General features: G+C 44.4%; 1 protein-coding gene across 4 annotated transcripts in view; it reads left to right on the top strand.

Moving 5' to 3' along the window:
* sema3b (sema domain, immunoglobulin domain (Ig), short basic domain, secreted, (semaphorin) 3B) overlaps window positions 1-16,321 on the top strand; it is a 378,357-nt gene that overhangs the window by 244,953 nt on the left and 117,083 nt on the right. For all 4 annotated transcript variants that reach the window (XM_087994087.1, XM_087994085.1, XM_087994086.1 and 1 more), the window contains exons 3-4: window positions 2,987-3,141; window positions 12,234-12,296. In XM_087994087.1, the coding sequence (XP_087850213.1) occupies window positions 2,987-3,141; window positions 12,234-12,296 (218 nt within the window). The remainder of the gene's footprint in view (window positions 1-2,986; window positions 3,142-12,233; window positions 12,297-16,321) is intronic.

The following is a 16,321-nucleotide window of genomic DNA, read 5'->3' as shown; positions in this document are numbered from 1 at the left end:
TAGTAGGGGAAAGGATTGAAGAAAAATTTAAAGGAGAGAACTGATCTCCATTTGGAGAGGCAAGCTTTGATGAGGGGTAGTCAGCATAGCATTTTTTTTTAATGATTATGATGTATATTAATGATATTGTGCATTGGTTGCACAATATTCAGCACCATTCATGACTCCTCAGGTACTGAAGCAGCCCTTGTCCAAATGCAATAAGATCTGGACAATATCCAGGCTTAGGTTGACAAGTGGAAAATAACACTCTCGCCACACAAATGGCAGGCTATGACCGTTACCAATAAGCCACAATCTAACCACCACCCCTTGACATTCAGTGGTGTTACCATCACTGAATCCCCCACTATCAATGTCCTGGGAGCTATCATTGATCAGAAACTCAACTGGACTCACCACATAAATGCATTGGAGACAAGAGCAGACAAGAGCTGGGAATACTGTGACAGGTAACTCACCTCTTGATTACTCAAAGCCAGTCCACCATCTACAAGGCATAAGTCAAGAGTGTGATGGAATACTCCCCACTTACCTGGATTGGTGCAGCCCCAAAAACATTGAAGAAGCTTGACACCATCCATGACAAAGCAGCTGCTTTATTGGAACTACATCCACAAATATCCATTCCCTCCACCACCAACACTCAGTAGCAGCAGTGTGTACTATTCACAGGGTGCACTGCAGAAATTCACCAAAGATCCTCAGACAGCACCTTCCAAACCCATGACCACGTCCATCTGGAAGGACAAGGGCAGCAGGTACTTGGGAGCACCGACCCCTGCAAGTTCCCCGCTGGTCCAGTCACCATCCTGACTTGGAAATATCTCACCGTTCCTTCACAGTCGCTGGATCCCTCCCGAAAGGCATTGTGGATCAACCCACAGCAAGTGGACTGCAGCGGTTCAAGAAGGCAGCTCACCACCACCTTCTCAAGGGGCAATTAGGGACTGGCAATCAATGCTGGCCCAGCCAGCAACACCCACAAAATGAATAAATAAAAAAGTGAGAATGTTGTGGATGACATGAAGGTGGCTGGGTGGTTAATAGTGAGGAGGAAAGTCTTAGCTTCCATGAAGAAGCAGAAGGGTTGGTCAGATGGGGAGATCATTTGCAAATGGAATTTAACTTGGGTGAATGTGAGGTGAGGCACTGTGAAAGAAACAATAAGACAAGGCAGTACTCCATGAATGGCAGGACACTAGGAAGCTCAGGAACAGAGGGATCTTGAGGTGCTTGACCACAGATCCCTGATGCTGGTAGGACAGGTTAATAGAGAGAAAGAAAACATATGAGACACTTGCCTTTATCAGCTGTGGCATAGATTATTTGAGCAAGTAGGTTATGTTGGCGCTGTATAAAACTTTGGTTACAATATTTCATATGATTCATGACTCCTCAGAGATGGAATTAGATGGTGTCCATAATCAGCAAGACCTGGACAAAGTTCAGAGTTGGGCTGATAACTGTCAAGTAAAATTCGTGTGACAGAAGTGCAAGGTAATAACCATCTTCAGTAAGAGTATTTAGCTGCTTGTCCTTGACATTCAATAGCATTGCCATCAGTGAATCCTCCACTATCAATATCTTGGGGATTAATATTGACCAGAAACTAAGTTGGACTTGTCCTGATTAAAAGAGCAGGTCAGAGGTTATGAATTCTCTGACAAGTACCTCACCTGTGTCTCCTGTTTATCAATACAAGTCATGAATGTGAGGAAATATTCTCCAGCCATGTTTATTAGCTGTTTAGAGGGTCCACTGATCTTGGAGGTTCGTGCAGCAGCAGGAACAGTTCAATAGAACATCGTTTAAGGCACTGGCCGAGGGGCATCATTGCTGGACTGTTAATCTGGAGACCTAGATAATGTTCTTGGGACCTGGGTTCAAATCCCACCATGGCAGGTGGTGGAATTTGGATTAAACTTTTACAAATCTGGAATTAAGAATCTAATGATGACCATTAATCCATTGTTGATTGTAGGAAAAACCCATTTGGTTCACTAATGCTCGTTAGGGAAGGAAACAGCCACCCATACCTGGTCTGGCCTACATGTGATTCCAGGCCTACGTGTGACTCCAGACCACAGCAATGTGGTTGACTCTTAGCTGCCCATTGGGCAGTTTGGGATGGGCAGCCTAGCCAGTGACCCCCACATCCTGTGAATGAATTTAAAAAAAAACCTGCTTAACATTGGAAGCAGTTCAGAAAGATTTCAATGTAAGTTTATCCCTCCCGAAGTAATGTTGTAGAGATGTACAGCATGCTAACAGACCCTCTGGTCCAATTCATCCATATCCTTATTAAACTAGCCTTATTTGCTAGCATTTGGCCAATATCCCTCTAAACCCTTCCTATTCATACATCCATCCAATGCCATTTAAATGTTATAATCGTACCAGCCTCCACCACTTTCTCTGGCAGCTCATTCCATACATGCATCACTCTCTGCTTGAAAAAGTTGCTCCTTAGGTCTCTCTTATATCTTTCCCCTCTCACCTTAAACCTCTGCCCTCTCATTTTGGACTTCCTGACCCTGGGTAAAAGACCTGGGTAAATTCGCGCCTTGTGATTTTATAAACTTCTATAAGGTCACCCCTTAGCCTCTGGCACTCCAGGGAAAACAGCCCCAGCCCATTCAGCCTCTCCCTATAGCTCAAATTCTCCAACCCTAGCAACATCCTTGTAAATAAATGAGCAAAAACTGTACACAGTACTCCAGTTTGGACTTACTAATACCCTAGTTTTAGCAAGTTTCCCCTACTTTTATATTAAAACCTCTTTAGATAAAAGGCCATAAAATCCTTTCTGAAATAGTATGCAAATAATATGCAGCATTGCATTATTCCATGATCACAGATTCAATGAGCAGAATAAGGTACAATGGGTGTGCAAAAGAAAGAAAGAGTGTTTAATGCTATTTGAAAGCATGGTGCTAATTGTCTTTGACATAGAAGCTGACCCCTACGTTGGTCTTTTTTTTAGATCTAGTATCTCGAGGGGCTGTCACCTACAAGCTGAATTATTCCTGCTGTTACAACACACTGTTGCTGGATGAGGAGAGAGGCAAATTATTTGTGGGATCGAAGAATTACCTCATCGCTCTCAACTTGGAAAACATCAGCAAACATGACAAGAAGGTGAGTAATGATCAGGTGCGGGCTGTATATCCAGCAAGTCTGAGGACTTTACTCCACAAGGAGCTGACCTTCTGATTAATGAGATTACAGATTTACATTCCAATTAGGGATGTGAAGGAGACAATAAGAATGGCCAAGGGGTAGTAAAACTTCTGTAACACTTGTTGGCAGAATAACTAGAAAGTTTTGGTTCAGTTCCTGGGAATAATCTACTTGATCAAAACCATCAATTTCCTCCACAACCTTTTTATTCCCCCGGCTCCCCCTTTTTGAAGCCACTTTTGAAGCTGGTTGGGAGTTTATATGACGGGCGCCTCACTCCAGTGGAAGAACTTGAAGTGGATTACATGATCATTTCTTCAGGACATTCCTCAGGGGTTCACATCAATGGAGATACTTTTAGACCCTGCTGTCTTCATCTGTTGCTAACAGCTTTTATTCACCAGTCAGACTGGGGATAATGCTGGCCTTTTGGTTTGAGGAAGAAACACTGCTGAAAACATGGCAGAAAATATTTTCAAAACTTTTATGGGTTTTTTAATATCCATGACAGGACGTCAATTTCACAAACCGACTTTGGGTGAATTACTCTTTGGAGGGCCGGTATGGATTTGGTGAGCGAAAGGGCCTGTTTCCACACTGTAGGGATTCAATGATTCTATGATCTATGATCTTAATGTGCTCTCTTTGTCTTTCCCCTTTTTCACACTCCCTTTCCCTTTCTCTTGCTCCATTTCTCTAATGCCCTGAAGAGTGAGCCTGGATGAATGATCAAGTGGAGCTTAGATTCCTTGGGTGGCATGATGGCTTAGTGGTTAGCACTGCTGCCTCACAGCACCAGAGACCTGGGTTACATTCCCTCCTGGGTGACTGTCTGTCTGTGTGGAGTTTCCATATTCTCTGCGTGTCTGCATGGGTTTCCTCCCACAGTCCAAAGATGTGCAGGCCAGGTGAAATGGCCATGCTAAATTGCCTATAGTGTTAGGTGTGTTAGTCAGGGGTAAATATTGTGTAGGGGAATGGGTCTGTGGGTTACTCTTTGGAGGGTTGGAGTGAACTTGTTGGGCCAAAGGGCTTGTTTCCATACTATAAGGAATCAATCTACCTCCTGACTGGAGGATGAAAACAGCTGCATTTGGACAGATGGACTCCTTACACAGGCTTGTGCTGATGAGCTGCTTCACTAACCCTGGCCTTGCTGACTGTTAGGATACACTCAGTGGGGTTTCTTGGCCAAAGTTGGGAGCAGGACCCTGAGGTTATTTTCCTCCCCCTGTGCCCTGGATGAGAGAAACCCACCTCTACAAAGCAGGCTCAGCTTGGCCACATCAACAGACTCAGGACATTGATCTGAAGATCCGCTCTGTGAGCTGAATTCTTCATCTGGTGACCCGGAGGAACTTCTCTGCATTCCGATCTCCCCTGGAATGAAGGTGGGTGGATGCAGCAGTCACTCAATTTTTTTTTAATGGAGACATTCTTTATCTAACCTGGAGACAGGTTGGCTATCCAGTGAAGATTCTAAAATCTGGAGGATCAGTTAGAGGCCTTTCAGCTTGAAAGGAATAGGACAGTGTCAATGAAACAGCATGTCTATCTGTGCGCGTGTGTATGTTAGAGTGCCCATGTGTTAGTGTGTGTGTCATAGTGTGTGTATTTGTATGTTTCTTCTCCTATATCCAGCTGTGGAGGGAGAATGTCTACACCAGCCTGAAAAACTGTCACTCCTTCCCCTGTCCCGGTCTGCTGATTAGAGACTACCTCCAGTTGGAGCAACTGGCCTCCAGTGCCTAAGGGAACCTGAACTGGAAAATCCCAGCTGGCCTCCTTCCTTTAGCTTGAAGTGGCACTACCACAAGTGGGCGGTTAGCCCTGCCACCTTCACCCTGATCACATTACCGTTGAAACAGCCTGGGGGCTTGGGTGCTGGTAGGGGTCTGCAACTCCAGGCCTATGTCTCAGTGACCACATCACGTGAAAGGATTTCTTTAAACTGGTGCATACTTTCCTGAGTGTACTGTTGCCTCACGTTGATGAGAACGTGGTGTTCCTTTACAGGCCAAAGTGGCAGCCCAAAGACTTCTGTTGCCATAAGCATCAGGCCCTGATTGCAATGAATTAACCCATTAGCTGTGTTTTTTTTTTGGTTCAGGACTGTGATGCCAGTGAATGTTGAGAGGTGGGGAGGAAGGATGGGGAAGGCAGATTGAAATAAACACTCTCCTTCCTCCAAGATACACAGTGACCAGACTCTCATTTCTTCTGTGTGATTCCCATGTGGAATATCCTGTAACCAGCTGAAACAACTCTGCATTACCCTGATATCTTTCTCTCTCTGTTTAATGGTTGGGGTGTGGTTGACCTAGTTTCTCGGGTAGCTGTTCAGTCTGATACATGAGGCTGAATTCCACTGCGAATCAAAACCAAGCTGATGGGCGATAGTGAGTACATTCACTGAAATGATCCTATATTTGATTGACATGCAGCTTAGCTGATGTCTGAGTTGGTACCAGGCAGCACTGCAATGCCTTCTGTGTTGAGTTGAAAACCCTCCCAGCCTCATTTTTCTTCCAGTCTCTCTTTCCCCCCCCCCGCCATCCTCCTCCTCCTCCCCTCCCCCCAACCCCCCCCCCCCTCCCCCTCTCTTTCCCCCCCCCCCCCCCCCCCCCCCCCCCCCCGTACCTTTTAAGAGAGTTGAAAAGCTAGCAAGGACTTGGAGAAGCACAGAGTCCGGAACAAGGTAATAATGTAACATTTGGTCAAAACAGCTAGAGTAGCTGGGTTGCCATGAGACAAACAAAAATCAGATTTGGCCAATCGGTTTAAATTATGCCCCAAACTCCAATCAAGTTTGAATTTAGAACTTTGATAATATTAAAACCAATGAAATGATCCAATGTTTTAGGCTACAAATACCAGACATTTTGAACAGTTAGCCAGAGTGGCAAGGTGAACTATCAAAAGACCAACAGATGTAGGCTGCTAGTTTCAGAGCTCTCAAAGGTACCTGTCTGTGGAAGAAGTTTGTTCAGTAGAGCATAGAAACCAACCTGGAGAGAGAATCTACAGAGGAAACTCAGCAGAGCTGACTGGTTTTGAAATGTGATTAATTTTTTTCTAAATCGCAATTGGGATTTTTGTTTTATCGGACCAGTATTATAGAGGGGGAGGTAGAAGATAGTTTAAGAGAAATGAGTTGTAAATAATTGTTGGTTAATATTCTGTTAGACTTAAAGAAATAAAGTTGTTGATTGCTACTTCAAATACTTCCCTCTGGGATAGTTCTTCGCCTCTTGAATTTTAACAGGTGACAGCACGGGGTGCATCTTTTCTGTGTGGCTGGTTTAAATTAGCAGAGGGGTTTACCCCGTGTACTAACAGTCCGTAGGACGATAGTGGATAAAGGCACAGTTACAACAATCCAGGCCAAGCAATGATACTGATACTCCACTTGTCCCTCTTTTTTTTTTCTTCTTATCTAAATCCACCATTGTAACCCTCCTTTGCTCTTCTCCCTCATTTGTTTATGTCCCTTTCATAGTCATAGTCATACAGCACAGAAACAGACCCTTTGGCCCAACCAGTCTATGCCAACCTTAATCCCAAACTAAACTAATCCCACCTGCCTGCTCCTGTCCCATATCCCCCCAAGCCTTTCCTATTCATGTATTTATCCAAATGTCTCTTAAACATTGTAATTGTGCCCATATCTACCATTTTAATATTATTCCCTTCATTACCTTCCTATGGTAGTGAGTTTGCCATTTTCTCTCCATTTTCTGGGTGAAATAGTTTTTATTTCAGAATACCCCAATGGGTCTCTTAATGACTGTCTTATATTGACGGCTTTTGGCTCACTTGTCAATACCAGAGGAAATGTTCCCTTCATATCCACCCTAAAACAAAACTTCCAGCATTTCAAACATATCTATTAGGTCATCCTCTGCCCGCATTTTGTTTTTAAGAGATGATTCCTTCAATTTAATGTTTTATTGGAGAAAATAGCAGATAGTAAGGAAACAGAAGATGAAATGAACAAATATATTTCCTCTGTCTTTACTATGGAGTGTACAATTCCACTAATAGTTGTAAATCGAAAAGTGAAAGCAACTGGTGAAATTGCAATCACCAGGGAAACTGATGGCTGTGTGGACTGAGAAGATCCTGGCTCCTGAAACATTTCATTCGAGGATTTTAAAAGAGGTTGCTAATGAGGTAATAAATGCATTGGCCATAAGTTTCCAAAATGTGTTAGATTCTGGAAATGTTCCATCAGCCTGGAAAGTAGCATGTATTACTCTATTCAAGCAGGGAGGGAGGCGGAAAACAGGAAGCTATTGACTGGTGTCTGTCATCGGAAAGTTGTTAGAGTTGAGAGTTGAAGTGTTTATAGCTAAGCACTCGGAAACACCCAAGGTAATCAGGGAGAGACAGTACGAATTTGCAAGAAGGAAATCCTTTTTAACCAATTTATTGCAGTCCTTTGAAGGAGTAACAGACACTGGATGAAGAGGAGGCCATTAACATATTGTACTTGGCTTTTGACATGTTCCACGTAAAAAGCTGTAGTGAAAAGCATTATCGAATGGTATGGAGGGTAACATGCTTGTAATCAATAGAAAATTGGCCGGTTGGCAATGGAGGTCAATGAATAGGTCTCTTATAGATTGACGGTATGTGACAATGGAGTTGACCTAGATAAGGGTCTGTGTGGGGGCCCCAGCTTTTTACAAATCGATTTTAGATGAGGTGAATGAAAGCACAGTAGTTATGTTTGCAGATGATACTAACATAGGTGGGAAAATAAGTTATGCAGAATACAGAAGGATCTAGATGAGTTGAGTAAGCAGGCAAAAATCTGGCAGATGGAGTACAACGTGGGAAATATGAAAGTTCTTCTTTTTTCATAAAAAGAGTAAGTATTATTTAAACATTGACTGATTGCAGAATTCAAAGATGCAGACATAGCCTAGTGTATGAGTCACCAAATGTTTATATGTGGCTACAGTGAGTAATTAAGAAGGCTAATCAAGCACCATCCTTATTTTCTAACAGGATTTGAATTTACCAGTGAAGATGTTATGCTTCAGCTATACAGGGCATTAGTGAGACCTCATCTGGAGTATAGTGGTCTCCTTATTTAAGGAAGGACATAAATGCATTGTAGGTACTCCAAACAGCATTTGGTAAATTGATAACTGTAATGAGTGGGTTGCCCTCTGAGGAGAGGTCAGACTTACTAGGTTTGTTTTCACTGGAGTTAACAAAGACTTAAGTTGGGTTGACAAAGTGAATGTGGCAAGGATGTTGTTTCTTGTAAATCCAGAACTAGAGAGCACTGTTTAAAATTTAGCAGCCACGTTTTTAGGAAGGTGATGAGGAGAGTGGTTTTCTTTGAGGCTTGGAGCTGCTGGTATTAGGCTGCTGAATGGACCTGCCTAACTTCCAATAATGTTGCCCTTGCTCTGTGCACCTCCTGTGCTAAGCACTCTGTGTGTCCTTGCTTGCTATGATCTGCCCATACTGCTCATAAAACCTTTCACTATATGTAGGTACATGTGACAAAATAAGTCAAACATTGTGCACCTCAGAAGGTGGAAGCAGAATCATTGAATATTGCAAAGGCAACAGTACGTCAGTTCTTGTTGGGCAAGGGAAATAAAGATGATCAGGTGTATATATGAAAGTGATATTCAAAAACTGAGAGGTCAGCTGTGATCTGACTGGTTAAAAAGATTCCTGGGGACAAATGGCCTACTTTCTCTCATTCATATGTTTGTTAATTTTGACTCATTCAAGATTAAGTAATTTGATGGGGAGCGTACCAATTCAGAGGCTGCGGAGGGGTTCGAGAGATGGGATCCACGTGATCCTTGCATTTGAAGCTATCCATAAGATATAGGAGCAGATTTAGGCCATTTGGCCCATTTGAGTCTGCTCTCTGCCATTCGATCATGGCCGATAAGTTTGTCAACCCTATTCTCCTGCCGTAACCCTTGACCCTCTTACCATTCAAGAACCAATCCATTCTATCTTAAATAAGACCGTTATTGTTGGTATTGTGAAGCCCATTAGGAGGGATGTGAATCGGTAACTTTCTGACCCCGCGTGCTACCCACTGAACCATAGTTGACGCTACTTTTGAATTTTGAAGCGAGAGAGCTGACCTTATTAAAACATACAAGAATCTCAGGGGAAATGACAGACTACATGCTGTCATTTGTGGGAGACCTTGTGGGACAGTCTAGGAACAGAGGAGATGATCTCTGAGTAAGAAGCTGCACATTTAAGGCAGAGATGCGGGAGAATTTTTTTTGAGGGTTGTGAGTTCTTTACTGCGGAAGGCAGTAGAGACTGGGTCATTAAGGTTTGTTGGAGGCTGATTGATTCTTAATCACTTAAGGGAATCAAGGGTTTGGGGAAAAGGCAGGAAAGTGAAAAGGAGGGTTATCAGATCAGCCGTGATCTCGTTCAAAAACGTGGAGCAGAATCAATGGACTGCATGGCATATCCTACCTCCACATCTTATGGCTCAATCTTCAGAGTATTGCCAAACTGGGATTGCTATGCTGGTCTGACCTAATCAGCCCACAGGACACACGACTGTGAAAAGCCTCAAGGGAGGGGCTGGAGGAAGTAATTTTATTTATTGCCAGAAAGCTTGTTCTATCATTCACTGAGTTGGTAAGCCAGATGGCTTCTCTCATTGACTGTGACATCATGTATTTTGACAGAAAATAATAAGATTAGAGCGTATTCTCAGAAAGCAAACTCGTTGCCAACTTGAGGCAGTAATTATTGTGAGAAATTCATGGCCTTGCTTGGTAGGCATTTCAATGAAGCACTTTTTCATCACTGCACCAACGTGGATGTTTAGTGAATTAAAGCAGTCCCTTGGGTTTATTATGTAATGCTGTTTAGTATATTTCAGTTCCCAGCTAATTAAAGTGACTGATTAACCTGACTGAACGGATTTAGCAGCATTTTCTGAAACAAGCCATAACTCGTTTGGTAGCTCTCTCTCTCTCTCACCTGTGAATTAACAATGTCATGGTTACAACTTCTCATCCAAATAACTTCAAAATGTCATCCCAGGCTTACAGTCCAGACCTGGTTCTGAGGGACCTATCTTTCAGGAGGTGCTTAAACTGAATCATCGAATCCCTACAGAGTGGAAACAGGCCGTTCAGTCCAACAGGTCCACACTGACCCCTCCAAAGAGTAACCCACCCAGCCTATTCCCCTACCATATATTTACCCCCTGACAAATGCACCGAACCTACACATCCCTGAACACTACGGACAATTTAGCATGGCCAATTCACCTAACCTGCACATCTTTAGACTGTGGGAGGAAACCTACCCAGACACAGGGAGAATATGCAAACTCCACACACACAGTCGCCCGAGGCTGGAATCGAACCTGGGTCCCTGGTGCTGTGAGGCTGTGGTGCTAATTACTGAGCCACTGTGCCACCCTAAGAAAAGCAGTCTATCTCTGGGCTTAAAGCATCCCTTGGCATCAATCAAAAAAAGCCAGAGGTGTGCTCCATGGTCAATGTTCGACCCTCACTACTACGGATTCTCAGGTTCACTCAAGTTGACTGTTTGTGGGATCTTGCTCTCCTCATATTGGCTGCTGCACTTTTTCCAAAACTGTAATGAGCACACCTCCATGTTCACAAAGTACCTTGTACTGGGGATGTCCTGAGATTGTGAAAGGTGCTATATGAATGCAAGTCATTTCTTTCTTTTGACACCCTGGAAGTGATAGTAGGTTTCTTGTTGGTCGTAAAATTATTTGTAAAAATCCCTAAAGTGTGGGAGCAGGCCATTCAGCCCACACCAATCCCTCTGGAGGGCATCCTACCTAGACCCGCCCCATATTTTCACTCTGCTGATCTGCGTAACCTGCACATCTTTGGACTGTGGGAGGAAACTGGAGGAGCTAGAGGAATGTGCAAACTCCATACAGACAGTGTCACATGGCTGGAATTGAACTGATGTTCCTGGCACTGACTTAGCAGGGCTAACCATTAAACCAGCATGCCCCTTTGTGAAAAGCAGCCTCTGTATAGATATTACCCATTTATTGGGGGGAGCTCCTGGTACAATTTGCTCCTCTTAGCGGTGGCACGATGGCTCAGTGGTTAGCACTGCTGCCTCACAGCACCAGGGACTCGGGTTCAATTCCATCCTCGGGCGACTGTCTGTCTGTCTGTCTGTCTGTCTGTCTGGAGTTTGCACATTCTCCCTGTGTCTACGTGGGTTTCCTTTGGGTGCTCTGGTTTCTTCCCACAGTCCAAAGATGTGAGGGTCAGGTGAATTGAAACCATGGTAAATTGCCCATAGTGTTAGGTGCATTAGTCAGAGGGAGATGGGTCTGGGTGAGTTATTCTTCGGAGGGTCGGTGTGGACTGGTTGGGCCGAAGGGTCTGTTTCCACACTGTTGGGAATCTAATCTAATCTTTACCTTTGGCCGATGTGTAGAAATGGTCTTGCCCATCTTACAGGGGCAAAGGCTGATCTGTCCATTGCAGGTAAATGGGGGATTGTTGCTTACTCAATGTGCTCCATGCTTGACCACAGAATGATGAGACTGTCATGCGTTTATCTCCAATCCATGTATTCATCTCCAGGCTGAAAGACCACCTCCTATCCACCTCCTATCAGACCCTGACCCTGGTTTTGGACTCCCTGGTCACCTGGAACATTCTGCATCTTTCTGTTAGAATCTGATTGTCTCTCCACATGCTCCTGAACTCCAGTGAATATAATCCTAACTGATACATTCTCTCCTGTATAGTTATATGGGTCACTGCAGTGAATAGTGCAGACCCAGTTGCTACCATTTCTGTACTCTGCGTGTTGCTAGCGAGACATATAAACACAGTAGAGTGGCGGATTCCGGTGAATTTGGGGACCTAAGGGTTAAACGTCTGCCAGCCGTGTGCTCCTGTAATACTGAAAGGTTGGCTTTAACTGTGTAAGTGATTGCTCTGAAGCTTTTGGCTGTGGATTTCCAGGTGGGGGTGGTGTTGACCTGACTGGCTGTTGCTCAGTTGACCTCACTGTGGTTGTTTCTCTTACAGATTTACTGGCCAGCCCCTGTGGAATGGAGGGAAGAGTGCAACTGGGCGGGCAAGGACTTGCATGTGAGTACAACCACTTCTGATCGACAGTCGGTGATGACTGTGAACAGTCGGGGACGGGATGGGTCGGCGGGGAGGTGGGGGGGGCATAGGTGGTGGTGATGGTGGGCGGGTCACTCATCTCCTGCTTGGCAATGACACCCCTCTTTTTTTTTTTTCCTCCCCCACCTAACTAATCTGACATTGCTCATGTCCATTTTCCCATCCTTTCCCTTTAACCCTTGGTTCTCTGACTGATCGAGAATCTATCTTGATTTATTCAACCCCATTGCATCACTGTGGACTTCACCAGTTTCCTCATTTTCCCCTTCACCCACCTCACTCCAGCTCAGCACCGTCCTCATGACCTGTCCTACCTGCCTATCTTCCTTTCCATCTATCCGCTCCACCCTCCTCTGACTATCACCTCTATCCCCACCCCCGTTCGCCTATTGTACTCGATGCTACTTTCTCTCCACCCCCCACCTTCCTCTCATTTATTTCTCCACCCTGCAGGCACCCTGCCTCTATTCTTGTGAAGGGCTTTTGCCCAAAACGTCGAATTTTTAAAAAATTTTTTTTTCCTGCTCCTTGGATGCTGCCTGACCTGCTGTGCTTTTCCAGCAACACTTTAATCAAGAATCTATCTCTGTCAGCCTTAACTATACACAAAGACCCTACCTCCCACAGCTCTGTGGCAAAGTGCTCCAAAGACACTAAAGAAATTCCTCCTCATCTCAGTCTTTAATTGGTGCCTTTTTATTCTCAGGCTATGCTGTCTGGTCCTAGACTCTCCCATATGGGGAAATGTTCTCTCAGCATTTACCCTGTCGATCCCATTAAGAATCCTATTTGTTGCAATGAGGTCACCTCTCTCTTTTAAACTCCAGTGACCAGAGTCCCAACCTGAATAGCCTTTGCTCATAAGACAAAGCCTCCATAACGGGAATCATTCCCAGTGAAGCTCCTCTGAACTGTCTCTATTGAAATAATATATTTTTAGTTAGGAGTCCAAATCTGCCCACGGTACTCCAGATGTGCTCTCACCTGCACCTTGTACAGTTGCAGTAAGGCTTCCCTACCCTGATACTCAAACCTCCCTGAAATAAGGGTTGACATTCCTGATTACCTGCTGTCCCTGTGTGCCTAGCTCTGAGTTTGCTTCACAAGTAGACCCCAAGTCCCTTCGTGTTGCAGCTTTCTGCAGTTTGTCTGCATTTAAATAATAATCTATTGGTTTGTTCTCCCTTCCAACATTAACAATGTCACATTTTCCAACATAAAAATTTGCCAATTTTGTGCCCACTTACTTTAACTCTCACTATCTTTCTATAAATTGTTTGTCTCCCTGTCGCAACCTGCCAGTGTATGTATCAACAGCCTGTGTTAATAGTAGAATATAGGTCAGCTGTTCCTGGAAAGCAAAAACACAAACAAGATACCGACACTGGGAGGAAAAGAAAATTGTTAAAGTGAAGCTTGGAGTTTGTGGTCTGAAGTTGTTGTCGATTTCCCTATTGAGTTCAGGAGGCTGTAAAATGTGCCTAAGGTGAGAAATGGGTCTGGGTGGGTTATTCTTCGGAGGGTTGGTGTGGACTTGTTGGGCCGAAGGGCCTGTTTCCACACAGTAGGGAATCTAATCTAAACTAGAAACAGGTGATCCAACTTGTGTCGGGCATCACCGAAACAGTGCAGCGGATCCAGGACAGAATGTGAGTGTGAAAGTGGGATGTATTAAAATGGCCAGTGACTAGAAGTGGGTTGATGCTTGTGGACTGAGTGGAGGTGTTCCGTGAAGTGGTCATCCTGCCAGTGTTGGGTCTCCTCAACAGAAAGGAGCCTCCATTGTGAGCAGTGTAAACGAAAGACAAGACTGAAGAATATACAAGGAAATCGCTGCTTCACCTGGAAGTGTGTCTGGGACTTTAGAGATTTGAGGAAGGAAGAGGGTTAATCAGTACAGCCACTGTTGCCCCAGAGGGCTACTCCGTCACTGGAGAGACACTACTTGTGGTGAGTTTAACCTGAGGGTCAGCACCCCTCAGACAAGGGCTGAAGTTGAGAAGGACCTTCAAGGTAACCTCAGCCAGTGTGGGCATTGAACCCACACTGTGGGCGTCAGTCTGTCATCCAGCCAACTGAGCTAACTTTAGTGATTGCATGGGAAAGTGCTGTTGGAAGGATGTGAGGTGTTGTAGGTGATGCTGGATCTAAAGGTCAGGTTTGAAGACACATCTTTAAAGGAAACAGTTTCAGAAAGGTTTAAAGAGAGAATTCCAGTGCCTAGCACCTGAACAGTAAAGGTTTGGCTGCCAGTGATGGAGTGGTGAATATTGAGATTGTGCATAGGATTGACAGCTTTGTCAAAATGAATTTCTACTGGTTTTGTTGCCTGTACCACCTCCAATTATCTCTAGGTCAAACATCCCTTTTTTTGAACTAACTAAGATAGTTATAAACTGTGTTCAAAATGTGTGCAAAAACAATGAAAGAAACTCCGAGTGTATTATTTAGTGCAGAATGAATTTTCTTCAGGATTGTCTGTAGCAGCCCTGAGGTGAATCTTTAATTGCTGGAGACCTCCGATCAATGCTGGAAGGTTGTGAGAGGCTAGAACTGGAGAAGTGCAGAGATTGGGGAGAGGGAGATTGGAGGAGTTTGCAAAAACAGGAAAGGGGGTTGTGGAAACTAGAATGAGAATCGAAAAGACATGCAAATTGAGAAGGAATGTTAAACTTGTTGATTTCAGGAGAGAGGGAAAATTGATGGGTGGATGTATGGACTGCCACAGCTTTGGTCTTCTGAAAGATTTTGTTGGAGGAGGAGGTGCGACAAACCTCAATGTCAATGGTGAGGTTCGGAAAGGAGTAGAAGTACTTGTTACAATCACTACTCACACCACAAGGTCAGCCAAATGGACCTCTGAGAATCTGAGTTCCCTGTCTGGGGCTGTTAATCTGGTCCAATCAGGCAGCGCTGGCTGATGGATATAAACAGGAGGGTAAACCTGATTCCTGAACTGGCTGAATTATTGAGCCAGTTTGTTAACTGGCATTCCTTTTAGTGAGGACTGATTGTTAAACTCCTGATGCACATAATGTGTTTCAGGTATAACTCAGTTCTCATTAGGGGATTGTTGTTTCACTGGCTGGTTACAGCCTGTGTGTTAAAAAAAAAAAGAAGAAAAAAAAAATAAACAGGAGGGTCAGAGGTTCTACTCACTCCGAGGGAGCTGGATCATTGTCAAGAACTCTCTGCGCATAATTAAAAGATGTCTTGGTGAGGGGATACTCAGCTCTGCAGAGTTATTTCAGTACATTTGTGGTTTTGGTGAAATAGGATTAAAACCTCAGAAAATCATTGACTTGCACCAAAAAGCACACTGAGATGAGAGAAACTGTTGAAAAGTGGGAGAGTTGACAAATAGGGTGGAGGTTACAGTTAACAGGAAGAAAGTGAGGACTGCAGGTGCTGGAGATCAGAGTCGGGAGTGTATTGCTGGGAAAGCACAGCAGTTCAGACAGCATCCGAGGAGCAGGAGAATCGACGTTTCGGTCATAAGCCCTAAAGGCTTATGCCTGAACCCTCAATTCTCCTGCTCCTCGGATGCTGCCTGACCTGCTGTCCTTTCCCAGCAACACACTCTCAACTATAGTTAACAGGGCCCAAGTTTCTGATCACAAAAAGCTTTTTTGTATGTCTCACAGACCAGGAATAGGCTATTTGGCCCCTTGCGTCTGCTGTACCATTCATTAAGATCATTACTGTCTGATTGTGGCCTCAACTCCATATTCCTGCCTACCCCCGATACCGTTTGACTCCCCATTAGTCCAGAATGTGCCTCTGCTTCAAAATATTCATTGGCTCCACCTCTACTATTCTCTGAGGAAGGGAAATTCCAAAGGGGCTCTCTGAGATGGCATTTCATGGAATCCCTACAGTGTGGAAAAAGGCCATTTGGCCCATTGAGTCAACACCAACTCTCCGAAGACCATCCCACCGAACCCAAACCCAGACCCCGACCCTATCCCCCTATCTCCACATTTACC

Source organism: Chiloscyllium plagiosum, unplaced genomic scaffold (assembly GCF_037043375.1).
Source record: "Chiloscyllium plagiosum isolate Xiang-an unplaced genomic scaffold, Cpla_swu_hap1 HiC_scaffold_14, whole genome shotgun sequence".
Taxonomy (NCBI): domain Eukaryota; kingdom Metazoa; phylum Chordata; class Chondrichthyes; order Orectolobiformes; family Hemiscylliidae; genus Chiloscyllium; species Chiloscyllium plagiosum.
Note: the sequence above shows the minus strand (reverse complement) of the source record. Positions and strands in the feature narration are given on the sequence as shown.